The 25,533-nt window shown below is 55.2% G+C and overlaps 3 protein-coding genes across 6 annotated transcripts in view; 1 reads left to right on the top strand and 2 right to left on the bottom strand.

Moving 5' to 3' along the window:
* Nucleotides 1-218: 218 nt before the first annotated feature.
* On the bottom strand, nt 219-6,812 carry ATP6V0B (ATPase H+ transporting V0 subunit b). The gene is made up of 8 exons (XM_066192686.1): nt 6,661-6,812; nt 3,616-3,664; nt 3,050-3,133; nt 2,530-2,607; nt 1,882-1,951; nt 1,493-1,544; nt 910-1,100; nt 219-537 (listed from the first exon to the last, which is right to left on the bottom strand). The coding sequence occupies exons 1-8, from the start codon at nt 6,725-6,727 to the stop codon at nt 514-516; spliced, it is 615 nt and encodes a 204-aa protein (XP_066048783.1). The 5' UTR covers nt 6,728-6,812; the 3' UTR covers nt 219-513.
* A 254-nt stretch (nt 6,813-7,066) lies between these two features.
* DPH2 (diphthamide biosynthesis 2) lies at nt 7,067-10,894 on the top strand. Its single transcript, XM_066192685.1, has 6 exons — nt 7,067-7,213; nt 8,675-8,787; nt 8,901-9,121; nt 9,316-9,954; nt 10,076-10,261; nt 10,352-10,894. The coding sequence occupies exons 1-6, from the start codon at nt 7,067-7,069 to the stop codon at nt 10,480-10,482; spliced, it is 1,437 nt and encodes a 478-aa protein (XP_066048782.1). The 3' UTR covers nt 10,483-10,894.
* A 460-nt stretch (nt 10,895-11,354) lies between these two features.
* Nucleotides 11,355-25,533, bottom strand: part of IPO13 (importin 13) — a 31,990-nt gene continuing 17,811 nt past the window's right edge. For 3 of the 4 annotated variants that reach the window (XM_066192681.1, XM_066192683.1, XM_066192684.1), the window contains 14 exons: nt 25,263-25,410; nt 24,931-25,112; nt 24,023-24,049; nt 23,223-23,357; nt 22,849-22,992; nt 22,369-22,449; nt 21,659-21,796; nt 21,488-21,584; nt 19,584-19,636; nt 12,784-12,850; nt 12,558-12,616; nt 12,357-12,446; nt 12,037-12,218; nt 11,355-11,922 (listed from right to left, as the gene is read on the bottom strand). In XM_066192681.1, coding sequence (XP_066048778.1) covers nt 11,823-11,922; nt 12,037-12,218; nt 12,357-12,446; nt 12,558-12,616; nt 12,784-12,850; nt 19,584-19,636; nt 21,488-21,584; nt 21,659-21,796; nt 22,369-22,449; nt 22,849-22,992; nt 23,223-23,357; nt 24,023-24,049; nt 24,931-25,112; nt 25,263-25,410 — 1,503 coding nt within the window. In that variant the 3' untranslated portion in view covers nt 11,355-11,822. The remainder of the gene's footprint in view (nt 11,923-12,036; nt 12,219-12,356; nt 12,447-12,557; nt 12,617-12,783; nt 12,851-19,583; nt 19,637-21,487; nt 21,585-21,658; nt 21,797-22,368; nt 22,450-22,848; nt 22,993-23,222; nt 23,358-24,022; nt 24,050-24,930; nt 25,113-25,262; nt 25,411-25,533) is intronic. The other variant, XM_066192682.1, reaches the window with a different exon arrangement.

Genomic DNA, 25,533 nt, shown 5'->3' with positions numbered 1-25,533 from the left:
AAGGCACAGCTCTGCATTCCCACAGCCCAAACAGGGTGGCTCTTGCAGCCTGAGAAGGAAACAGAATTAACCCCACATAGGCAGGACACCAGCAGGCTCCTGGAACAGGACAGGGATTTTGCCAGATGCACAGAGAGGAATCTCTGAGCACTGGGGCAGCCCAAACCAGCATGTGCTCTCTGCAAACCTCCCTAGCATGTACAAGGAGGAGAAAGAGCTGGACGAGAACCATATTTATTTCACTGACACAGAATTGCACTGATGGTCGATTCTACACACCAGGGATGGGCAGCAGCAGGGCCCCAGAGGCTGGGCCAAGCTGCTGGGGGCAGAATTCACACAGAGAAATTTGTTTCTTCCACGGGGCCGACTGATCTGCAGGACGGGGCTCTACGCAGTCAGGCTCCTGCTCCCGATGCCAGGAATCTCCCACCCCAATCAAGTACAGAAACATTAAATAAGTATATACAGAACCTCTTGGGGTGGGCTGGAACAGGCCGAGTGCAAGAGGGCTCAGCCCATTTTTACTCTAGATGTCTAGAAAGAAAGAAGAGAGGTTAAGTTGTGGCTCACAAACTCCAGCTCAACACCCCAGTCCCACCCAAGCACCCTAGGACAATCCAGAAGCTGCAGACAGCTTATCAGTCCCACTGGTAAGACATGAGCATCACACAAGGTGCACGCAAGGTGACTCAGTGACAGAGGGGCCATCAGAAGGGTTCACAATGTTGCAAATAGGCACAGTATGCTGTGGGAAGAGAGGTGCCACCCCAAACCTTGTAAACAGCCTCCCCATTCCAATGCAGGAGATTGTGCTGAAACCCAGGTGTGTCTCCCTGGGGCTGGTGAGCATCCAGGGTGACAGCACCTTGTGCTCATGTAGGCCTGGCGGCCTCAGTAAGCAGTTACCTGCAGGATAGCAACGATGACCCCAAACAGCCCTATGGCACTGCCAAAGATTTCCACGATCAGGATCTTGACGAAGAGGCTGGCATTCTGGGCATCAGCCAGGGCAGCCCCGCTGCCCACGATGCCCACACAGACCCCACAGAAGAGATTGCATAAACCCACGGTCAGACCAGCTCCAAACATGGAGAAACCTGTGAGAGAGGAATGCTGCAAGAGCAGGGTGTAACCCCCTTCCACCCGCACCCAGGACATGCTGCAGAAGCTTCTGCCTTGAAGTGACAGAAGACCCAGAGCTGCCAAGCCCCAGCAACACCCTGCTTGAGGAGCAGGACAGCTCCGAGGTGTGCCCCGGCTCCCGCAGTGCCAGGCCACTATTCCACGCAGGTGAGGAGCAGTGCTGCTGCTGGGCAGCACAGCCGGCTGGGTGCAGGAGGACCTCAAGAAGGTAAGTAAAAAGTTGTCTTTTGGTAGAAGAGTCATGTGTCCTCCAGACACCAGCAGCAGACCATGGGTAGGTCAGAAGGTGGGGGTTACAGTGTGGCAGTGCTCACAGTGACAGCACCAGGGACCCTGCAGTCCTTACCTGCGTGGTAGTTCCTGGCTCCAATCTCTTCTGGGGTGACTCCGTTGAAAGGCTGAGAGGAAGCACAGGACCTGGGTTAGTGACAAGTCTGTGGTCTCTGAAAAGGTTACCTGTCCCTGATACAGCATGAGGTAGCCACATCTGGCCAGAGCCGGTCCCTGACCCCACACCAGGCTGGCTTCATGGCATCTCCCTTGTATGTGCTCTTCCCAACCCGCTCTTCATCACAGGCAAGGATGACTACACAGACCACCAGTCCAGGGGCTCCCAAAGGCACAACAGTGTTCAAAGCCTACCCCTCACAACATTGGCCCACGACCAGCTGCCCATCCCCACCACGGCCCCAGGGCTGGTGCAGGGATGGCAGGGCAGCCCAGGTGCTCCCATACCTCAGCCATGTTACTGATGACTATTGCCATGATGATTCCGTAGATGGCCACGGCCTCGCAGAAAATGATGCTGTGGGAGAAAGGCAAAGCCTGAGCACAGTGTCTCAGTCAGTCTGACCAGTGTCCCAGGGGAAAGACCCCTCCCTAAGGAGCCCCTGCCACTTCATGCCCAGACAGCCAGACCCCTCCACAGCCATACAGGAAGCTACCCACTGCTTTCCTTTCAAACTAGGGGGCGCTGCCAAACACAAAGGCGTGATGCTGGTTCTGTTGTGGCACCTGAGTAAACTGCCAGGATCCTGTGGGAATCAGGCCTAGGAATCCCTGCCCTTCACCAGCCTGTTTCTGCTCCTTGTGGAAGGGTTGTGCAAGGAGAACGCTGGCCTAGGCAGGATGTGTGATCTCAGGGTGTTTGTTTTGAACACACTGGGCTCATTCACAGTGTGATATCACACAGTGACCCTTCAAAGCAGCACTCTGGCTCTTTTAGAGCTCTTTGTTTTGAAAGCAAACAGCATCAGCAGCTCAGCGAGGAACAGTCTGCCAGCAGCACCCAGCCAGAGCGCAGACAGAAGCCTCTTCACTGAGTGGGTTGTGACCTGCTCCACTCAGGTGCAGCACAAGAACTAACCCCCGGTCTGTGCTTACCTCACCAGATTTTTTGTTTTGATCCGCGGGGCTTTGACTCCACCACCAATGATGCTGGAGCCTGTGATGTAAATCCCCCTGTAGCAGACAAAGGTGGTTGGTGGAAGGTCTGGCAATCGTAGAATTCTATACAGACCCAGGATCTTTCGGCTGAGCAAAGAATTAGGCATGCAGCTGGGGGACACTGAACACTCAGCCTAGCCACTCCCAGGGTACAAGTGGCCCCAGGCTTCACCACCTACCCCAGCAAGACTGCTGGGGCACAAGAGCCACCACTGGACAGCCTAGGCTGAGAGGTACAGCTTCCAGAGACTTTCCTGTCTTTCCACTGCCACTGCTGACTGTGGGCTGGTTCACCCAGACCCCACAGTGGCTCAGCAATTCAGCCCCACTGCTGTGGTGACCTACAGCCCTAGATGAACACATTGTTCTACCCTGCTCTGCTGTGCGAAAACTGCAGTGTATACACAGCTACCACGGTGGGACAGCAGGGCAATGCTGAAGAGCCAGTCCCACTCACCAGGCAGCTCCCACCACAGACAGGGAGATGGCCAGGCCAATGCCCAGGTTGGACCACATGTAGGGTGAGGTCTCTGTCAGAAACCTGGAGAGGAAAAAGTATCCTGAGTTAGCGCAGAGGCTGAGCCCCCACAGTCACACCACACAGCCTACCCCAAAACAGGTACCCCTCCACCAAATTATGAAGCCCAAGATGGGTTGGGCAGTCAGACAGCAAGACATGAGAACCTCTCTCTGCCAGCCAGAAACACAGGACCCTCACCTGCATGGATCAAGATCTTCCTCCCAAACCCTCACTGCGAAGCGGAAGCCTGGGCTCAGAGATGTGGAGGGCAGAGCAGCAACAGCTGCACCAAGACCTCATACGGAGCCAGCCACAGAACACATGGGCTTCATCCATCCCACCTCCCGGGGAGCAGAGGCCCTGCTCACTGTAGCTCTTGCTCTCCTGCGATGCAGTGACCACTGTCCATCACTGAAAAGCAAGTGCTGCTCCTGGGAGGCACTGCCAGCACTACCTGTCTCTTGACACAGCCCTGAGGACACCCGTGTTTCCAGAGAACTCACCAAGCCACATCGAAGCGGAAGCCCAGGTCAAATATTGTGTAGCAGATCCCTGGAAAGCAAGAACAAGATGGAAACCTCCAGGGAGGCACTAGCTGGACCCAGCACTGCCGGTTCCTCCCCAGCCCGTGAAGCCCCGAGGTAAAGGCCCAGGAGCACAGCACAGCATGAAGGAGCGTTACTGGGAAGACTGGCTCAGGCATGCAGAGCTGTGGGGCAGGGTGTGCCCTCCAGATCCTAGCCCCCATGATCCCAACACTTCCACATCAGCACAGGACAGACAGCCTGGGCCTGTGATACTGTCAGACCCCATCCCAGTCTTGCCCAGCAGATGATCATGGTTGTTGTCACACCCATTTTCTATTCCCTAAACCCTGCTGAGCACCCACACACCATGCTGAGCTGCAGGGTCTCAAGGGCAATCCATAGCCCTGTGCCTCAGCACTGTCTCCACCATGGCTCCCCAATGGCTCAGCCCTGTTGGAGAGCCACAGCTTCAGGGGACCAGCTGTGAGCTCTTCCCTGCCACAAGAAGGACAAGATGAGCAAGGCGGTCTGATTGACCATCACATGCTGCTACATCACCATCCCATCAGTGTTTGTGTTGCTTCCCAGGAGCCCATCACCACACGAAGCTCCATCTTTTTTCCAACACCCCCTTTCCAAGGCTGTGGGTTAAAGACATGATTGTTGTCCTCAACATTTCCCCCAGGGTAATTTCCAGATAAGTTTATACTCCAACACAGGTGGGAGACACCAAAGCACTGCCCTGAGAAACTCAGAAAAGCCCTTCCTTTCCAAGGAGGGCTTGCCCTGCTGTGCTCATCTCCCACCAGGGACCAAAGCCAAGACTCTCATCCCTGCACATACCAAGCACATGCAGAGGTGCTTGCACCGAAATCCTGCCTTACTCTGAGCTCCTGAGTGGGAAACATGGCTGCACACCAGAAGTGACACTTGCTCTTTGCTGGAAAAGGGAGGGTGACCCAGCCCTAAGGAGCAGATAAGCACAGGCATTGTGGCACTGTGTGCTCCACGCCAGACAGAGGGTGAAGGGAGAGCTCTGCTGTATCTGACTGGAACCAGTCAGAGCCTGTGTGATGCTGATCCCGCATACGGTTGGGAAAAGAGGAAATGGAAGACTTTTGAAATGCCTGAATGCAGCAAAGAGGTCACTGCACGTGTCCCACTACTCTCTTCCACCCCAGAGTAGCAGCCTGCAAGGAGGGGGTGATGGCAATGTGGCCAGCAGAAATATGGGGGCAGGACCATGCCCCCCAGGTTGGAGAAGCCCTTCCCTGAGCACAGCCAAGACCTGCAGGACTATTCATCCCGCTGGAAGGCGTCAGCACTGCAGATCCCTTGCAACAGGAATGCCCCCATTATTCTTGTGTGCTCACTCCTCCATGTACAGCTCAGGTCTCAGCACACCACTCACCACACTCAGGGGAGCACACGAGCACTGTCAGGCAAGCCAGCGAGCCCCATAATGGGAGGTGGTAATGCTGGCCACTCTTTCTGCCACACATCTGGGGCACCCCGCTGCAACACATAAGAATGAAGAATGGTGCTACCACAGACAGGGAATACAGAGGAAAGCCACAGCCCAGCCTGCACGTCTGGCAACCTTCAAGAAGGATCTCTAGTGCTGGGCCCAGCCAGTCTATTACTTGTGTTTTGGCTTTGCTGTCAGAACAGGAACTGAACCCAGCCAGCCTCAGCTGCCTCCACTCCCCAGAAGTGGTAAAAAAAGAGCTACAACCAGTTCAGGGCAGATCCTCAGGGCACCTTTCATGTCTTCAAGAGCAGGTGTAACCTTAGATTCATATGCAAAAGAAACAGGGTAAAGGCATTCTCCTGTGAGCTCTGACTTGCAGTCCTGAAGCCAGAAGGACAGAAGATAGGGCAGCAGGGCTGGAGGATGAAATCAGGGCTTAGGACAAAGACAGAAAACACACAGACAGTACTGCAACACTGCATGGAGCAAGACCACTTCCTGCTCATGGTCTTCCTCAAAAAGGGACTGCAACAGGGCAGGGGAAGTTAAGACCAACTGGGCTCAGCTCATAGAGATTTTCCAACAGGCTCATGTTCACAGGGTGAATCTGCACTAGTGTGAGCAACATGATTCAGAGAGCCCAGTGAGGCAGCCCTAGGCCCACACTGGGTTCACCAGGCCCTGGAAACACGAGGGAGTGAGACACCCTTCAGACTCATTCTCTCCCCTCACCCAAACACTGAAGCAAGGGCCAAGGTTTCCCCAGCCTCTGCCTGGTTTGTGGTCACTTCATTCTGTGCTAAGAGAAAATCACCGGCAGTCCCAGCACAAAATCTACCTGCTAGCCCTAGGGCATTAATTCCATCCTCCAAAAGCCCAACACCTTGAGCAGCAGAGCACGGGCCGCCACGAGCTGCAACACGGCCAAGCAGCAGCTCCACAATTATCCAAACTTGCATGTTCTCTCACGTTGCCACAGCTTGGCAAAGCAAGGCGATTTCTCCACCCGAGAGACACCAACCATCACAGTCTGAAGGACCAGGCTCCTCCTGCCTTTACCTCCCCATATCCACCAAATCCAAACACGACTCCTGACTGGCACCAGCACCTTTCTGCTCCCGCACACACAGAGAAGCAAATCAACTGCTCAAGCCAGACAGGCTCAGAGCGCTGAAAGCTGCACATCCGACAGCGACCGGGAGTTACAGGGCACCGCTGGGGGCTCCGAGGGAGCAGCTACAAGGCCCGAGGGGTGATGGCCCGGCTGGGGAGCCCCACAGCGGCGCTCCTGGTCGTGCCGTACGGAGACCACGGGAAGAACAGTGGCAACCGGGGGCCTGACAACGCTGCAGCCCTCAACGCGCGCCTTCCCTTCCCACACCAAAGCAACCCTCCTCTGCAGCAAAGGAGCAGCCAGCACGGGCACAGGCAGGAACCGCAGCCTCCCCTCGGGCCCGGAGACCCCTCCGGCCCCACGGCTCAGCCCCGCAGCGCGGCCCCCTGACCCCCTTTCCCCGCGGACCCGCGCCCTCCCCCGTCCCGGCGCTGACCGACGCCAAGTAACGTGGTCCAGAAGGCGAGGCCAAGCCCCGAGTAGAGCAGGGCGAGCCCCGTCATGGCGGCGGCGGCGGCGGCGGCACCGGGCGGCGCGGCGGGAGCGGATCGGGCCGGGTCACCTGACCCGCGCGCGGCACCTGACCGGAACTGCAGCGCGCCGACGGAAGTAGCGGAACGCCACCGCTGCCACCGCGCCCGCTTATTGGCTGCCTGGTTTGACAGTGGCTGCAGAACTACACACACCATAATGCACCGCGACCAGCACACCTTTCCATTGGCTGCCGTCCCCTCTCCGCCCCGTTGTGGGCGGGACTTCTGGGGCGGGGAAGGCGGAGCCGAGCTTCCATTGGCTAGCGTCGCGCCGCAGCCCGGAAGGGGCGCAGGGTCCCGCGTGCCGCCATGGCCGCGGCCTTTAGCAGCGATGGGGAGGCTGCGCTGCGGCGGGAGCTGTGCGCGGCCGTGGCGGCGGCACCGCGGAGCGACCTCGACGGCTTCTACGAGATGGGCCGCGCCGCCGCCTTCGTACGAGACGGCGGGTTCCGCAAGGTGAGTGGGACCAAGGGTGGAGCCGGCCGAGGGCTGCACGCCGCCCCCACTCCTGGTGCCTCATAGGATTGTTGACGTTGGAAGGGACCTCTGGAGATCATCCAGGCCAACCCCCTTGCCAGGGCAGGGTCACTAGAGCAGGTTATACAGCAACGCGCCTAGATGCGTTTGGAATGTCTCCGGAGATGGAGATTCCACGGCTTCCCTGGGCAGATGTTCCAGTGCTCTGCCATCTTCAGTGTAAAGAAGTCCTTCCTCATGCTAACATGAAACTTCTTTTGTCTTAGTTTATGGCCATGGCTCCTTCCTCTGTCCGGTTGCTGGGCTCCACTGAAAAGAGTCCGGCACCATCCTTTTAGCACCCATCTTTGAGATATTTATATGCACTAATGTGATCCTGTCCTCGTTCCAGGCAGGACAGGGTTAATTTTTGCAGTAGCCAGGATGGTGCATGGCCACGACCCAGAGGTTACTCTGTACCACCTCCCATCATTTTCTGAGGACAGGGAAGGAGTCCTTCCCTGGTCCCGCAGTGTGGCACGGTCAGGTATTGTCAGAGCCCTGCATCGAGCACTCGTGTGCAAATCATTTGCCTTTTGTACACTGTTATTAATAGTGTTGCTGTTACTGTTGGTTTTCTTATTTAATTTGCTGTTTCCAGTAAATTGCTCTGATCTTGACCTGTGGTCTTTACCCTTTGCGCCTCTGGTTCTCCGCTCCATCCGGCTGCAGAAGGAAGGGGAAGGGAGAGCAAGCGAGTGGCAGCATGGTTTGGAGAGGCTCACTGGGAGAACTGAACTGGGGAGTACCATTCCTAAACCACAGCAGATCTCCTCTGTCTTCTCTTGTCCAGACTAAACGGGCCCAGCTTCCACGGTCTCTCCTCACAAGAGAGATGCTCCAGACCCCTCATCATCTTTGTGGCCTCTGCTGCACCTTCTCCAGTAGCTCCTTGTCTTTCTTATACTGAGGAGCCCAGAACTAGAGACAGTACTTGTGATGTGCCTCACCCGGGCCAAGTAGAAGGGCAGGATCATCACTCTCGACCTGCTGGCCACACTTCTCCCAATGCTCTCCAGGATCCCATTGGCCCTCCTGGCTGTAAGAGCCCTGCCAGTTCATGGTTGACTTGTCACCCACCAAGACTCCAGGTCCCAGGTCCTTATCTGCAGTAATAGGTCAGCCCCCAGCCTGTGCTGGTAGCTGGGGTTATTCCTCTCTTGGTGTAATACCTTACACTTGCCCTTGTTGACCCTCATTAGGTTTCTCTCTGCTTAATTCTCCAGCCTGTCAAGGTTCTGCTGAATGGCACAGCCTTTGGGTGTATCAGCCACTCCCCCCCAGTTTCATATCAGCAAACATGCTAAGGGAGTATTCTATCCATTCTATCCCCTTCTGTCTCTTCATCTCACCCTCCCCAGTGCCTCATTCCCTGTCTGCCTCATCCCTTGTTCCCACCAGGTCGCCCTGCAGTTCCCTGATGAGCTCCTGGCAGACGCAGTGGAGGTGGCAGGCCGGATGGAGGCAGCAACCAGGGCCGAGATGTACGTGTTAGGAGACACCACGTACGGCAGGTGGGTGTGGGGCTGGGGAGGGTGTCCTGGGGTTCCCCTGCGGGCAGGAATGGGGCGGTGCCAGGGAGGAGGGAGTGCTGCAGAGCCTGTCTGACACCGGGTTCTCCTCGCAGCTGCTGCGTGGATGAAGTGGCTGCCGAGCACGTGGGTGCCGAGGCAGTGCTGCACTACGGCCCAGCCTGCCTCAGCCCCTGCAGAAAGCTCCCGGTGCTGCACATCTTTGGGCAGCAGCCCCTGGACGTCGGGTGCTGCACGGAGGCGTTCCGGGAGCTCTACCCCGAGCAGCAGAGCTGTGTGGTGGTGCTGTATGATGTGATCTATGCCCACGCGATGGGTGAGTGCTCTGGGGCAGGGAAGGGGGGGGCTCTGGTACTTCTCTGAGCTCTGCAGAGCTGCCAGGGTCAGACCAAGCAAGCATGCATTCCCCAGACATTGGTAGCTTTGATTTCTGTCTTCTCCCCTGATCTGTTGCACCTTCTCCATGTCAGGACTATGGCCAAGTTTTTTATCACTCCTCTCTTCCTTCAGGTGAGCTGGAGGAGCAATTGTGCCCCGAGTACCCCAATATCATCTTCTCTAGGCTGGTGTGTGGAGACCCTCCTGGCCCCGCAGTGCCTGGGGAGGAGCGGAAGTTTGGTCGCCAGTTCTTGGTGGAGGCTGCAGGAGGGCTGCAGGACTATGCCATGTTCTATGTGGGAGCTGAGGGCCTTGCCCTCACCAGCTTCATGCTGACCTGGAACTGCTGCCCTTTCAGCTCCTTCAACCCTGTCACCGGCTGCGGCCGCCACGAGACCCTCAATGTCAACCGAGCCCTGATGCGCCGCCTGTACCTGGTGGAGCGGGCCCGGGATGCCAGCGTGGTGGGCATCCTGGTGGGCACCCTCGGCGTGGCGGGCTACCTGACTGTGCTGCAGCACCTCCGTGAGCTGCTGGGCCGGGCCGGCAAGCGCAGCTACACACTGGCTGTGGGGAAGCCCAACCCCGCCAAGCTGGCCAACTTCCTGGAGGTGGACATCTTTGTCCTGGTGGCCTGTGCTCAGAACTCCCTCCTGGACTCCAGTGACTTCTACCGACCTGTTGTGACCCCGTATGAGCTGGAGCTGGCCTGCAACCCAGCCCGTGAGTGGACGGGGAACTACCTCACAGACTTCCGAGACCTGCTGCCAGGTAATAGCTAGAGACAGCTGCCCAACACCCTCCCAGGGCATATTCCATGCAGCTGCCCTGCCTGTAAGCTGTGGCTGTTCCAGGATAGATGGACCAGGCTAACATTACCGTTCCCTGGCAGGTGCCTGTGCACATGTTGAGCTCCCACTGGCTGTTCCTGCAGCAGAGGCTGTTCCTGATGTCTCGCTGATCACGGGGAAGATGTGCGCTACCCACCTCTGTGGCCCCCTGACCTCTCAGCCGCCCCCCAGTACCGCCCTGGCCTGCAGGGACCAGACACGGGCGCTCGCAGAGATTAGCCCGGCAGGTTTGTGTTGGTTTCATGGTGGGGCTGAGCCCTGGTGCAGGGGCAGTGCCACCTTCTCGCTCTTGGTAACAATTCCCTTTGTCCTCCCAGCCTCCTTCCTGGAGTCCCGCAGCTGGCGGGGCCTGGAGCAACAGCTGGGACAGACCCCCATCTCCAAGGCTGTGCAGGGCCGACGAGGGATTGCCATTGCCTATGAGGATGAAGGGTGTGAGCAACCCTGATTCAGCAGCACTGGCACCCAACCAGGAGTTGGGGCCATGAGGGGGCCCAGGAATTGCTTCCCACTGGGTGTTGGACCTGCTGCCAGCTGGCACCTTGCTGGATGTGGTGTTGGGTCAGTAATACTGCAGTGGGAGAGCAGGAGTTGCACATGTGTTCAGGAATGCTTGTGGCACCCTGAGGCTTGTGGCCAGGGCAGCAGCAGGGCCAGGAGAGACAGGCACTTGGCCCAGACCCAGTCTCCACAGGCTCCTCCATCCAGGACAGCTTTGTCCCTATGTGGAATGGTCACTACTTTGCAAGAGCTGACAATGCTGGGATTGAGGCTTTTGTGGATTACTGCTGCTAGCTAAAGCTGAAGAGGATTTGTGAATGAACTGTTTTTTTAGAATAAAACATGGGCTGAGGAGCGCAGATTGGTGATACCAGCTGTCCCAAAGTGAAAAACGTATCATGGTGCCTATCTGGGGAGCGAAGTCCTGTGTTACCTCCAGCTGGCGGTAAGAGAAAACCAGAACTAGGATCTCCAACAGTGAAAGCACAGGCTGGGCTTGGGTATTAAGGCAAGGGCAGAGGAACTCTGAAGACAAACAAGCCCCTCAGCTGGTCTTATGAATGGGAATGGGGTGCACACATCCTGTGCTGCAGGAAGGACCCCATGTTTGGCAGGGGTGGAGCCTGGCCCCTCTCATGTGAGGCAGGGCTGTTTGTGCTCCATGCTGGGCAAGCAGGACAGACTGATATTTTGCCATCCTTCCCAAAGCCAGGAATACACTGAAGTATCCCAGCCTTGATTTAACCCCCTCCCCATGGTTCTTCCCCAGAGGCAAGAGGCAGGCAAATTCTGGGCACGGCAATAATGACAGCCACAACATAGAAATATTCTTAATATAATTAGGTGCAGGGCCTCCCCCCTCCCAACCACACGTACAAATGAGCAGGGGGCAAATTTCCCCCGCCCAGCCAGCCACTGCTGCAGGCACAGGGCAGCCTCCCCGCTGCGGGGCACAAGCACCCACGGGGAAGGGCTGGGGAGGGGCTGGTAGCCCGGGGATGGGGCAGCCCGTGCTGGGGCAGTTTTGCCCAGGCTTCCCCTGCCCCACCACCACCTCCTGCAGCCAGCACTCCTGTTCCCTTTGAGGAGGGAGCATGCTGGGGGAAACAAAGATGCTGACACCGAGATGCGGCCACCAAATCTAGCTGAGGAGCGTCCCGAGTGGGTTAATTCTAGGTGGAGGGTTATTCTATGAGCCGTACTGCAGCAGGGCAGGGAGGATGGGGGGGCTTTTCCTTGTGGGGAAGAGCTGGTCCAGGCAAATCGTTCGCGGTCCTGGCCAGGTGCTCAGTAGTCTGCTGTGTATTCTGTACCATGCAGCCCTCGGCACAACAAGGTGAATTCCTTCACCATCTCCTTCACTCGCCGCTTGTTCACACGCTCTCTGCTAAGACAGAGGGAGAGGACAAACATGAAGCAGGAGGGCTGCAGTGGGCCACGCAGGGGGGTCATTCCTGTGGGAAATGTGGGGCACAGCTGCCAGAGCAAGTGGCACACAAACCTGAGGATCTGCTGGCTGAAGTTTTCCTTCTGCTCTGGAGTTACTCGGGCCGAGGGGAAACCATCCTGCTGCATGGCCTCCTTGATCCAGACACTCAGGAGGCTGAAGCAGTGCTTGTTCAAGGCAAAGAGGATTTCTGCGAAGTGATCCATGAGGCTGCGGGAAGCCTGGCCACCGATGCCCTGCCACAGAGCAAACAACATGTTGAGCCCACATTGTCACTCTCCCTGCTCCCACTCATGCCCCTGGCTCCATTGGGATGCTTGCTCAGGAGTAGAGCCCAGTGCTGCCCAGGGATCCCGTGGTCCAGCGTCTCTCACCTCCAACACTGCCTGCAGCAGCGCTTTGCCATTCTCATGCACGACCTGTCCCACCGGGGCGATCTCTCCACAGCGGGGCAGCAGCTCCGTCTGCAACACAGAGGCCAGGCTCTCTCAGAGCCAGCACAGGCTGTCGTGCCCAACCTCAGCCCCACTCCTGCCTTCCCAGCTCTCAGGACTCCACGATGGCATCATACTCACAAAAAAGCCACAGGATGCTTTGACTGTTGGGGCCTCGGGAAACTTGAGTGAAAGGACGCCTGCAGGCAAATATCACTCAGGTTAGCAGCCAGAAAACCCCCTGACCATCCCAAATCAGCCCTGTGGTCTCTAGCCCTTGGCTGTTTTGCACCCAGCTCTACAGGAGGAGCAGGCTGGCTTCTCCTTAGAGTGATTTGGAGCATATGCCCATGCCCATGGTACTCACCACACTGAAACACTGCTTTGACATCCAGGTTGCTACACAGGAAGAGATCCGGCTTCCTTTTCAGAGCCTGCAAGGCACATAGACAGGCAGCATGAACCTGGCACTGCAGAGGCAGCCAGGAAAGCCTCCAAGGAACCTGGTGCCCCAGACAGCCTCTGCCTGGACACGCACTTACCTGAGCACACCCCCAGGAAAAGGCAGATTCACACAGTACAGCAGGAAACCATCACTTTATCCCTCCCCAAGAATATCATTCAAACAGCCAGGCAGTTTGCTACGCCCAGGATCCACTGACCCCAGGACCTGAGCGTAAGTGCCACAGTGGTGTGCAAACACTCTGACACAGAGGGCTCCAACCATCAGAGCAGATCAGGCAGCAGCACTGCTCCCAGGACAAGGGCAGCCATGCAGGGCTCAGCAGAGACCAGCCACCCATGTACTTTGCTTTTCTCCTGAAGATGCTGACATCCCTGGGGTCACTGCAACTGATTCAAGCAGTAGCTCCAGACTGCACCAGACGACAATGAGATGCCAACATTTCTTGGCAGTTCCTGAGCAGCAAGTCTGAGATCAAGAAAGCTTGGGGTTTTTTAATGCCACATGGGGTTTTTTAATTCCACCAGCCTCTGTGCAGGTGATGCACTGCTGCTGGAGACACCCTGAGCTGTGGTACCTTGTGCAATGACTTAGTCCCCCTGGTGCTGGCACTGAGCAGTTACTGGGTGGAAATGTTTCAGCCTACACCCTCCACTCAATGGGAAGGGTTTCTGACCTGCCTCAGTGAACCCTGCTATATTAGGCAGCCACATCCACACCCTGACCACCATACCCACTGCTGCAGAAAAGCACTGGGAATGGCAGCCATGCCTCCTGCCCTTCTGTCACTGCAACACCAAGGACAGCAGCCATAGCATTGGAGCAGCCCTGCTGTGTGCCTGGAGCTCAGAGAGCAGATACCAGGGCAGACAGCCCTTGGGCCCAGCTCTGTATGGGGCCACTGCTGCCCTCTGAGCCTTCTCCCAGGGATAAGAGCAGGGACAGCTCTCAGTCAACAGCACCCAGGACACACAGCCATCTGCCCCTGTGGTCTCTACTTGGTGCAAAGAGACTTAATTTCCACCCTGTCTTCTCCAGGGAAAGTCCAGAGCCATCTGCCCAGTGCAGATGCTGGAAAACAAGAAGCTGAGGAGCAGGTTTCAGAGTTGTCCCATCTCCTTTCTGATCTTTTCTATCACACAGTGCAAAAGAGGATTCAGTTTTGGTCACTGAAGGTGTTGCTGTACCAGGTGGAGATGGCACAATTGCAGGGACCTGCTCCCTGCTGGATACAAGTGTAGAGCTTCATGGGAGGACCAGGGGCCACGTTATACCTGTGTGTGTATATACAGGCTGTGCACCACTGCTCCTGATGCACCGGCACCAACGTCAGAAGGTAAACTGCTGGCTGAGCAATGGTTTAGCAACATACCCACTTATCAAGGCTGCTGTTGTTCAGCCGGCCCCACACAGGACAAATGCTTGCAAGAGATGTTATAGTCTTAGCCCAGGGAATCTACTCCTGCTGGGGCCCTACTGTGAGCTCCAGAGCAGGGACAGAGCCTTTCCCCCAGCAGCATGTTGTTCAGAGGCAGCTGGCTTGTGTGATAACCATCAAGCTGCCCATCCATGGGTTTTAACCTGAGTCCTGCATGTTACAAGTATTCCATTTGGCACAAGGCTTGCAATGTGCTCATGTTTGCACCTACCTGCCGGGTCCTTCTCCCAGCCAAACCAGACCCACTGTAGGTAGAGGCCCCCAAGTCCTCCTGCAGATTCACTGCAGCATCTGCTCCTCACTCCATCAGTGCCATGGAGAAAAGCATGCCAGTATTGGGACAGCTCCTTCCCATAGGACACTTTGCAGAGTGCGAGCCCAATGCAGACCTGGGTACATATGCACGTCTAATGTAAAGAGAGATGCTTTTTACCCCCACAAGGTCGGGCCCTGTGGAGCTTCTCCCATAAGAAAGCAGCACCAGGTAGGTCGGCTACTCTTTCCCAACACCAGGTATGTCCAGCTACTCTTTCCTTAGCACCAGGAACCCTGCTCCAGCTCTAGGACCTCTTCTTGCCAGCCCACCTTCCCTGTCTCCTGCCAGAGCACCTCTGCTCACATGGGGGTGGATCTTTAAATGATTTCAAACATCCCCCCCACATCCTCTGTATGAGCAGCCACTGCAGAGATAGGCACTTGTTCTCCAAGATGAACTGTCCTGCAGGTCAGTATAAAGGGATCGTTGGGTTCTTCTCCACAGCAGCTCAGAGACCACCAGAGAAGTCTTCAGAGCAGGCTCTTCTGTGCCCATTTCTTCACAGCCAGACAGGCATGGAAGGTACACCAACTCCTCCAGTAGATACTGTGTCCACTACCCAGTCTCTTCCCAGACCCCACACCTGGCAGAGCAGAGCCTCTTGCTTTGGTAAGGGCATATAAAGCTGGCCAGGCAGAAGCAGTGAGCCTCAGCAAGGGGATGCTGAACCCATGTCCTCCATGGGGTTCTCTGAGTCTGGCTGAAGCACATGAGGTGGAGAGCTCAACGACTGCTGCATGCAGACTGGACCAGGCCATGAAGGAAGGGACGTGGAGGATGAAGCTGGCCAGGCCCCAGATCACAGGATCACTGCACCTTCTGCCTGGTAAGGCCCTGTGCACCCAGACTACCCCCAAGGATCTATCAGGGGAAGTCACTAAAACGCTCCCAAGTTCTGTGCAAGTGAGAAGGCCTGCTGGGATGGGGTGGATGAGGTGGAAAGGCAGACTGGAGAGTCCCAAAATCCTACCTGCAGCCTGGAGTTCACATATGATACCCACTGTTTCCCCAACTTCAGAACCTGTCTGGTTTTGCCAATGCAGACCTGGGTGCAAGCCCCAGCCACCACAGCCATGTGGTCATGGGCAAAGGCACTTCAGCTGCACGGATGGAACTGAGCCCCACACTCTCCGGTTGGGATGCTCACCTTGGGCACTGCAGCAGTGATGCTCTGCACCGATCACAGCACGCAGCAGAGGAAGGAGGGAGCAGGTGAGAACAGGATGCTGGCACTGCTCTGTGCAGCCTCATGGCAGACTGGTCATTTTATCCTCAGCTTTGAATAGTCTAACAACTTTGTCATTTGGTTTAAGCCAGCAGCTCCCATGATCAGCCAGCCATCATCAAGAGTGGACTGCCAATTAACATTGTCACAAAAGGATCAACTGCAACAACTGGGCAGTTCCATGAGCTGCAACCAAGCCCAAAAATAAAGTCAGCAGGAATCCTGTGACAGAGAGAGATGGTTCCCTGTGTGCTGGTGACAAGAGAGCTGATATGCAGGCTTCATGAGCTTCTCCTGAGTTATCAGGAGGCAGGACAGTACTTGCTGGCAGAGTGGGCAGAAATAGTGCCTGCAAGGAGGAACCAGACAAACTTGAAACAGGGAAGGTATTTCCACCAAGGTGATCAACCACAAAAAACAGATGGTCAGGGAAGTGGGAAAGTCCCCACCTTGACACACTCTTGTGTCCAAATTCACTGCCGCTCTGGAAGATGCATTAGTTTGCCAAGTGGTCTGCAGGCAGAGCGAGCTGGGTAAAAACCCAGCTCTTGCCACAGAAAAATCTGGTCTGAAGAGATCTGCAGTTTCCTCTGAGTTTAATCCTCTGATCTACAAATCCTCAACAGCATCACTGCAGAGTACAGTCCTCTGGAAGAGGACAGGCTGGACCCATCTCTGCTATCAGAGAGCCGTCAAAATCCTGAGAGCAAGGAGTCTATCAGGGATGCTAAGGCCAATTCTTGATGGGTTTTAAAGCACCTCACTAGATCATCAGTCTGTGAGAAGGGTCAGGCAAAGGAAGAGGAAACCTTAAGTTCTGTGCATGAAGAGAGAAGACAGGGATGGGATCTTTTGATCTCCATGGGGTTTCAGGAATACAAAGCCCAGGAAAACGACAGGTCTTGAGTGGGTGGTGTCAGGCTGGCAGCATGATGTCGGATGTCTCACAGTGATCCAAGATGGAGAAAACACAGAGGTAGGAGCCTCTGAGCTGCTCCTGCAGGAGTGCCTCTGAAGGATATCTGGAGATCCACACATGAGACAGGGCCAGCTGCCAGCACATTGCCCCAGCATTGCCTGCAGATCCTGCCCACAAGGACAGTAACAGATTCCCAGCACCCTGGATGGGCGATGTTTGGTCTCACAGTACACCCCACCGAAGTGCAGCATGGTTGCACTTTTCTCTCCAAGAAAGTACAAATATTCTGTGTCCAGACACAGAGGAGGAACCCAAGCCAGAGACAAGTCCATATTTTCCAAAGAAACAACAAGTAGCCTTGGGAGAGTCTTTCAGAGTCACCTAATGCCTTATATCCCGGCAGGATCACTTCTACCTACCTTCCAAGAGCAATGGGCTTGTTGGGTCCTTTCAAGAACTCCACGCAGCAACAACAGCTCCCTGCGTGATCTTCCAGTGCTTCCCTGCCCTCTTAGGAAGACTTGCTCCTGCCAGACTGTCATGGGTTTTGTAAAGAGCATATTATTCTATTCCATCTGGGTGGAGCAGAATTGCTTATCTTTGCTCAAATGGGTCAGTGTCCCTTATCAGATGGTGGAGTGCTACTTATCTCTCTTCATTGTTCCACTACTTCCATGGGAATGTCTTCTGCTAATGGACCATTAAGAGCTCATCAGTGACATTACACATCACAGTGCACTATTGTAAGCTGCTCTACACAGGGAGGAGGAGACAAACCATCTTAACCTAGATAAAAAGGAGCCAAAGTCCCACTAGGGATCCAGTTTTTCCACCGGATCCCTGGAGGAAGACCGGACCCATCTCACCATTACTGGACCCTTTTTTCTTCAACGGGACCATCTCTACTCCAACAGAACCACATCAGCCACTCCAGGAGGGCTTACTTTGGACTGCTTCCAACACCCTGACCAACAGGGTGTCAGGTTGTATTTCTGACTCTGTCAGGGTTTTCTAGGATTACTTGTTTGTTTATTTGTTTGCTTATTCTTCTGTACTACAACATCTGTATTTTTATATCCCTAGTAAAGAACTGCTATACCTATTCCCAAAATCTTTGCCTGACAGCCTTTTAATTGCAAATTTATGATAATTTGGAAAAGGGGGGGAGGGGCTTACATTTTAAGGGAGACTCCAACCCTCCCTGGCAGATACCTGTCTATCTAAACCAAGACACAGACCTGGATCCTTTACCATAATCTCCTCCTGTTACTGACTGTCCCACTCAAGGAGAACAGAAAAGGATTTTTTACCTACAGTTGGCACATTACCTTTCACACATTCCAAGACTCATGCAGCTCCACAGGCTCCCATCAGCTTTTCCTCCCCACTACGTGTACAAAGTAGCCATCTTCCCAGATGCTTTTCTCTGTGGTTTCTGATATAAATCTACAGAAATGCTGTGCCCCAAACTAGGCACAGTGTTCAAATGGAGGTACTGCTGGCAGCAAGGACACTGCCAAGAACCTCATGCACAGACCCCATTTGCCACACTCCCATCATGTTCAAAACCCTTGTTAAAAGGTCACAGCTTCCAAAACCAAAACCAGAGCATAGGTCTGATAGCCTTGATTATGTTACATCTTTCAAGATGAAAAGCAGGTAAGAAAAGGCTGCAATATGGCTTTGAAATGCAATGGGTCTCAGCAGGCTCTGGGCATCAGGGTGAGAACTGTGAGGAGAAGACTCTGCCTGGGGGAGGTCAGGTGCAGCCCTCTTGCTCACTCCAACCCTCAAGACCCGTGGGAGGATCAGAGGGGTCTGACAGCTTAGCACCAGGGCATGCCAGACACCTTCCCGGGGCTATCAGCAAGGGTAGGATGGCCACAGCTCTGGGAGGAGCCTGGGTGAGTGTTCCTGCACAGCCACTGGTCCAGCACATGTGGCTAGAGATCTCCCCACTACGGAAACAGAGCAGAAAGCAACTCTGCCATGCCCTTCCTCACCACAGAGCCACCCTGTGGGTAGGTGGGCAGGGAACATGTCTCTGACAGGGACATTGAGTACATGAAGGACATCAGGGCTGCTCCCTTAAGGGCCACGGGGGGCTGAGGAGCACACTGGGCAGGTGTATATACACACACAGCATAGCACTGGCCCTGCCTGCCCACCGCCAGCACTGACACAAGTGCCAGCCCACATGCCAGCCCATAGCCCCTGCCACGTCAACGCAAACTGTCCCCATGTGCCGCTGAGCCAGCAGCTCCTGCACAGGAACTGCCACCACCCGGAGAGGCTGCTGGGGCAGGAGGCAATGTGGCACTTGCCAGATCCAGATGCTATCACAAGCACGTTGCTCAGAGCCAAACCCTGGCAGCTGCCTGCTCCTGAGGGCAGGGGCTTCCTCCCACTGGCCCCTGTGCAGGACAGCCACCTCAGCCTGTCCCCACTCCAGAGGACCCATCAGAGGACAGGTAAATGGGTTGGAAAACATCCACTTAATGCTCTAATTTGTCTGTCACCAAAGGGTGACTGCAGCAGCAGCACGAAGTGCCCCATGTCAGCTTCAGCCCAGCAAGGGGGTGGGAGCTGGGCTGGGGCAGAGGGCACTGCCCTGGGGATGGTGTGAACCCAGAACTAAAGGAGAATGTTTTGTTTTCAACTTCCACGGAAACAGATGGAGAAACTCGATATTCAACTAAAAGGAAAAAAAAAACGTTGTCAACAGAAAGCTAAAAATAGGTTTAAATTGAATTAAAAAGAGAAAGAGAGAGAACAGAAAGTGAATGAATAAGAAACTAAAACACACCTGTGCCAGGAGTTGCATAAATGAATCAACAATATCAGGATGATCCCTGGGCCCTAAAATATAATAAAGATGTAACTTAAGAGAAAAATCATACAAACAGCAACTCAACATCATATAGTTATGTGATACAGAAAGAATTTACAAGTGAAAACAGGAGTGTAAGGGAGGAGGGGTGTGTGGGGAAGGGGATGGGCAACATGAGCAGCTTGAAGCAAGTTAAAGAAACAAAACATACAAAAAATCATGAAACTTGGAGAACCCAAGAACAGAAAGAAACTGCAAAGGAAAGGGTCTAAAGCCCCAGGGTCTCCAGCTAGCACCTGGGTGCTGCAGAGCCAAGGAGGAGATCTTCATTTCCTTGGGGAGGAAGAGAAGGAGGAGCAGGGGCTAGCTGAGCACCATCTCCACAAGGAGAATTATAGCTTTTGCACTGTGGGGACTGAGCAGGTGTCTTCAGAGCACTGTTTGGTCCTGGAAGGTAACTGCAAGTGAACGACAACACCTCAGCAAATGCTTGACAGGCCCGGCTGGGCTCAGGCGTGCACATGCTTGTCACCAGCATCAGCTGCTCAGGAGACCCTGGCACAGACACCTTCCCACCCCATCCCCAGATGCTTTCCAGGACGGTGAGTCCAGGACCCTTCTGGAGGTCTCCTCCAGCATTCTCATGGGAGAGAGCAGCTCAGTGCCCAGAGATCTCTGTGCCAGCACCACTCACCCTACCGTGGCATCTGACTGCGCACACTCGCTTCTTGGCCCTGGTAGGCTCAGGCATGCCCCCCTTCTCCTGCCACATGTGGGCTCAGCAGAAGGGGCTTGCCCTGCTCAGAGCCGGCCCCCCACCCAAGGGGACAGTCCTGGGCACACACCAAGCTGAACAGCCCCTTGCCTGAGCAAAGCTTGCATCCAAGTGTTGGCACAGCTTGGGCTCTGTCCCCTCCCTTTTCCTCCTGCAGACGTGCCTGCTGCTGCCTGGAGGCATCACCAGCTCCCCAGCACCGAGGCAAAAGGGTTCCAGCATAGACACATCCACACGCCACTGGCACGAGCGGGAACCTGGTATCGAAGGAAGCCTGGCTTGCTTGTCACTGACCCCAGTGACACCTCAGCACAGTGGGACTTACTCAGACCGTGGCGTGATGATGAAGCAGGGCTCCTCATGTCTCCCCCCACCTCTCTAGAGAGCTCTGAACCTTGAGCTGGGGGACAGCATCACCCTGCCTGGCACCCAGCTGTCAGCAAAGGATGAGACCCCTTGGAGGCCACATGTGGTAATGCTGAAGGATGAGATTCAGCAGCTCCAATGTACATTTGTCTCTGTCAGAGGGCAGATCACCAAGACGCTGAGGGGAGCCATGGTGCAAAGGAGTCTGTTCTAACCCCATTTGCCTTTTGTAGGGTGGGCAGTGAGCCAAAGAGGGGCCTCTGCCCTGCAGGAGAACACCAGCATCCTCAGCACCACAGCAGGGACTCACTGGCCACCAGTGACTCTGAAAAAGTAATTTCCCAGCTGTTCACACACACATTCTCCTGCTCATATGAGGGCTTGGTTTCAGGCCACTACAAGCAGCAGTGGTTCCTGGAGAAGCCCCGGGATCTTCCTGTGGGCATAGCCTCCCTGCCAAGCTGGACTGCAGTTCCAGTTTGACCCTTGCTGCATGTGATATCCAGCCTGGGCTGCTGTAGCAGTACAGAAGCCCAGAGCACCCAGGGGTTTCCTGCTTCTGTTGCCTGCAGGGAAGGTACCCACCTTCCAGGGACTGGGATGAATCCAAGAAACTGAGATGGCCCCAATTAGCTTAGCTAGGAGTGAGAACAGCCATTCCTGGTAAGACGCCTCCAGACTCCATGCATGCAAAAGCCTGACAACAGCCCCAGTGCGAAGACAGGCTAATCCTACGTACCTTGCTGGAACAGGGTCAGTGTGACTGAGGTAACGAGCAAGAAGAGGGCCTTGATGGGAGGAAAGTGGGCAGGCTCATGGGCAAAGATGTGAACCAGCTGCAAAAGAGAGAGAAGGATCAAAGCTTTTGCTGGTCCTGCACATCCCCAGCCCCCCAAGCACAGTTCCATACCTGTCGGGTGAGTTCAATGGCAGAGACCTGGGGTATGGTGCTGTACATCTGCCCCAGCATCTCACACAGCTGAGGCACCATGGGGGCAAAATCATCCAGGAGGGTCTTCACAGACTTCTCAAATATGGCACAGACAGACTGTGGGAAAAGAGGGACTGCATGAGCAATGAGCATCAGGAGACCTCAGCCAGGCCTTAATGGATGGGTCCCAGGCAAGTAAAGAGCTGGCAATGGGGATAAGGACCAGCCAGGCAAAGGGCTCAGACCCTCCAGTACTGGTGGCCTGCCCTGCAGCACAGGATGCTCACAGTGATCAGGAACACCCTTCCTACCACAGCAGGAAGGCTCCCAAAGGGCCAGGGAGAAATGGCTGGTGGGATTTTGCACATGGGCATTACTGGACTGACCAAACTGGACAAGCACCAGGTGATACAGGTCCAGTTCAGAACAGAGCTGTTATCTTAGGGAACACAGGTTGGGTAGATCCCATCTCCCTGCTCATGGCAGGACCTCAGTTACTGGAGAGAAGCAGAGCTGATAGAGGAACAAGACAGACAAGAATGACTTGATGTTGCTGATGACAGCAAGCAGCACTGGTCCAGATAACCCAGCAAAACATCCCTCTCACAGGCTATCACCCAGAGTTTGTCCTTTGCTGTCCCCACTCAGGTCAGCAAGGACAGGCAGAGTTGCAGATGAAGCCTGGTTACCTCCACCACCTGGGCATCATTCAGCCACTTGCTGAGAACCTTCTGTATGAGCTGGAAGACTTGCTGCAGAACCACCACCACCTGTAAGGAATGAGAGACACTGAAGAGAATTGGCCCCCATGGCACTGGGAAGAGGAGATTCAAGACTAAGCATGGCCTGGACTCAAACCCTCAGGCACCACCCCTCTTCAAAGCTGGACAGCTTTTTTCTGAAGCAGCCTGGCACAGCTCACAGCTGGCAGGTAGCACACAGGCCATCCTCCAGAGAAGCACCTAGCCAAGAGGCATCCAAGAGGCATGTCACCTCTGTCCACCTCAGGAGTGGTGGGATGAGCTGAAGGAGCTATTTTAGCTGGAATAAGCTAGCACTACCCTCTTGCTGGTACACATTGCATTCCCCATTAACCCCCCTCTCCTGCAGTGAGTTGTGAGGCTTTGGCCAGTCTGTGGCAGAGAACATGGAGCCGTCACTCTACTCACTGGGTTGGGTCCTTGCTGCACTGGCAGTTTTTTGACCTCGGTGCTTTCATGGTCGTCATCGTGGTGGCTGATGTCTAGGGTAGTGAAGAGGTTGGAAAGCAGGCCCAGGATGTGGATGATGGCCAGCCTGTTGGAGGGATTGGGCTGCCAGGGAAAATAAAGCCGAAGTGTGACACAGACTGCACTACTCAATCACAGTCATGTCTTTGGGATGCTAAGGAACTAGAACTGCAGAGGCAAAGTGCCAGAGAGAGGTTCCCTGCACTGCACTTTCCCTTGAGCCCATGTTTAAGTGCTGCATCAGCACAGCAGCCCCAGGGCTATAGCCAGCAGGAGAAACCACTTCTGGATGGAGGCAGCACACAGGCACTCACCGTTTCATCAGCCAGCTTTTCCAGCTGCTGGATGTAGGGGGTGATCAGGGAGTGCAGGTTCTTCAGGATCTCCTCCACTTGCAGTGCAGAAAGCAGGAAACCAAGAGCCTGCATCAGCCACATGCACTGGCTTGTCTGGGACAGAGAAGACACAACAGGGCAGGTCATTGCCTAGCCCACAGCCCATGCTCTGACAGGGTCCCAGCTGAGTGTGCTGCAGCTCCTGAGCTGCTCTATCTGGGTGCCTCTAGGTGCATCTCACAGCAGGAGAGGGGAACAGCTCCCTAACAGCTTCTGTTCCCAGGGAACAGCTCTGGCTTCAGCACACCTGGCCTCTTCCCAGCACCTGCCAAGGAAAGACCAGTTGGTGTCCAGAGATCTCTATGCTGGCATCACTCACCCTACCTTGACACACCATCCTTTGCACAGCCTGTCTCAGCCACCCTGTCCTAGTCACAGGCAAGGCTGGGGCTCAGTTCCCACACTTATCTCTCTTCTTCCTCTTGAAAACATGCCTGTTATCTTGGTATCCTTGGGTTTGGAGAGACTGGGAACCGCTAGAGTTAAGCTCTGTCCTCCCTCTCTAGGGGACGTACCCTCCCGGCACAGCCCCAGCCTGTGTGGGTGAAGTGAAGCCCAGCAGTGCAGCGAGAGGCAGCCAGCAGGTTCTCTTGATCTGCACACCACGGATGCAGTGCTGAGCTCTCCTCTGGGGACAGCTTTGTGTCTTCAGCTGAGCATGACTAAGAGGGCATGGGGGGCAAGGAGAATCAGCAGAGGTGTGAGTCAGCCTCTCTTACCTTGTGAATCTGCTTCATCAACACCTCCTGTCAAAGGGAAAGGGAGAGGAAAAGAGGAAGGTAAGTGCTGCAGAAAGGCCCTTCCCTTCCAGGAGGCAGGACTGACAACAGGAGGTAGGATTGACACAGGAGGTCAAAACAACTATCACCAGTGTGGGCACAGACAAACATCATGTGCTCCCCACAACCTGCCACAGGCAAGAACTAAAATTCTTGCCCCGAGCCAGTCCACTCAGTCACCCAGCAAGGGGAGCTCTTAGCTTGGATGGGCTCTGCAGCAGGATTGCTCAAGGAGTCAATCTCAGCCAGGGTTTCCTCATTCCAGTGACAGTGTTCCCCAGGCTTTAAAAGCAGAGATGCTTTTAAGAGCCCTTCACCTCTCTGCTCCCATGTACATCCTGGCAGCTTGCCCAAGTCCAGCCCTTCTCCTAGTGCCTCAGGACTCTGAACCTCACCTGCCTCAAATCTTGAAAGTCAAGAAGGTGCATAGGAAAATTTGCTCCAGCACTGCAGGGATCAGCTCAGTCTCCAAGGAGAGGCCTGAACACCAGGGCATGGCCCCCCAAGATACCCAGCAGTGGCACTAGCAGCATGGCAAGTGCACGGCTGGCAGACTGCTGTCCCAACAAGGCAAACAAAACCCTGGGGGAAGGACAGACACCCACGTGCAACCCCAGCAGAGCCCTTGGCAGTTGTGTCTGTCACTGGCTGCCATCTCTGCATTCACAGGACACAGGGCCTGCCACATGGGTTTACTAGTCTGCAGACAAAACTGACAAGAAATCTCCTGTGCCAAGCAGGATACCCTGAGCTGCTCCTTTGTTTCCCTACCCTGACCCTTACAAAGGAAAAAGTGTGTGCAGAGCACATCCCAGGTCACCAGACGCCCACCTGCATCCAGCTCCTACCTGTGACACAGCGACAATGTTGGCAGCATAAGGTGGCAGGTCGTACTTGCACTCTCGGCAGATCTTTTTCAGGGTGGAGACACTGGAGATGGAGAGCTCAGGGTTGCCCAAGGCTTGGAGCACCAGTGGTAACACATTGTTAATCATGACAGGGTGATCAGCCAGCCACTCAGACAGGGACCCTGCATACACAGATAGGGTCAGACTGCAGGACTGCACCACAGGTTCTTGCTCTCTGCATTTTGCGATGCCCAGTTTTGCTTTTCACCACTAGTATTGCTGGGCAGATGTGGTCTCAGGGGGGCTTTCCCAGCCCAGCCCAGCCCACTCACCAATAGTGAACATGACGGTGTCAGCAAGCTGCACGTTGCTGATGCTGATCCGGGGAATGAGGCCGATCAGTCCTGGCACCACATCGGAGTAGTTTACGTCGATGGTCTCAGCAATGGACTGGAAGCCGTAGAGCAAGGCCTCTGTGTGCTGCCAGGGTGGGAGAGGCACTGTCAGAGCCATGCACTGACCCCTGATGCCCAACGCCACCCCAGCTCCAGGCACCAGCTCAGCACCCCCACAGTAGCTAAAGAGGCTGATCCCTTGGCAGAA

This window comes from Chamaea fasciata, unplaced genomic scaffold, assembly GCF_029207755.1.
Source record: "Chamaea fasciata isolate MVZ Bird 193981 ecotype frontalis unplaced genomic scaffold, bChaFas1.0.hap1 SCAF_10, whole genome shotgun sequence".
NCBI classification, from domain to species: Eukaryota; Metazoa; Chordata; class Aves; order Passeriformes; family Sylviidae; genus Chamaea; species Chamaea fasciata.
This window is presented reverse-complemented; position numbering and strand designations above follow the sequence as displayed.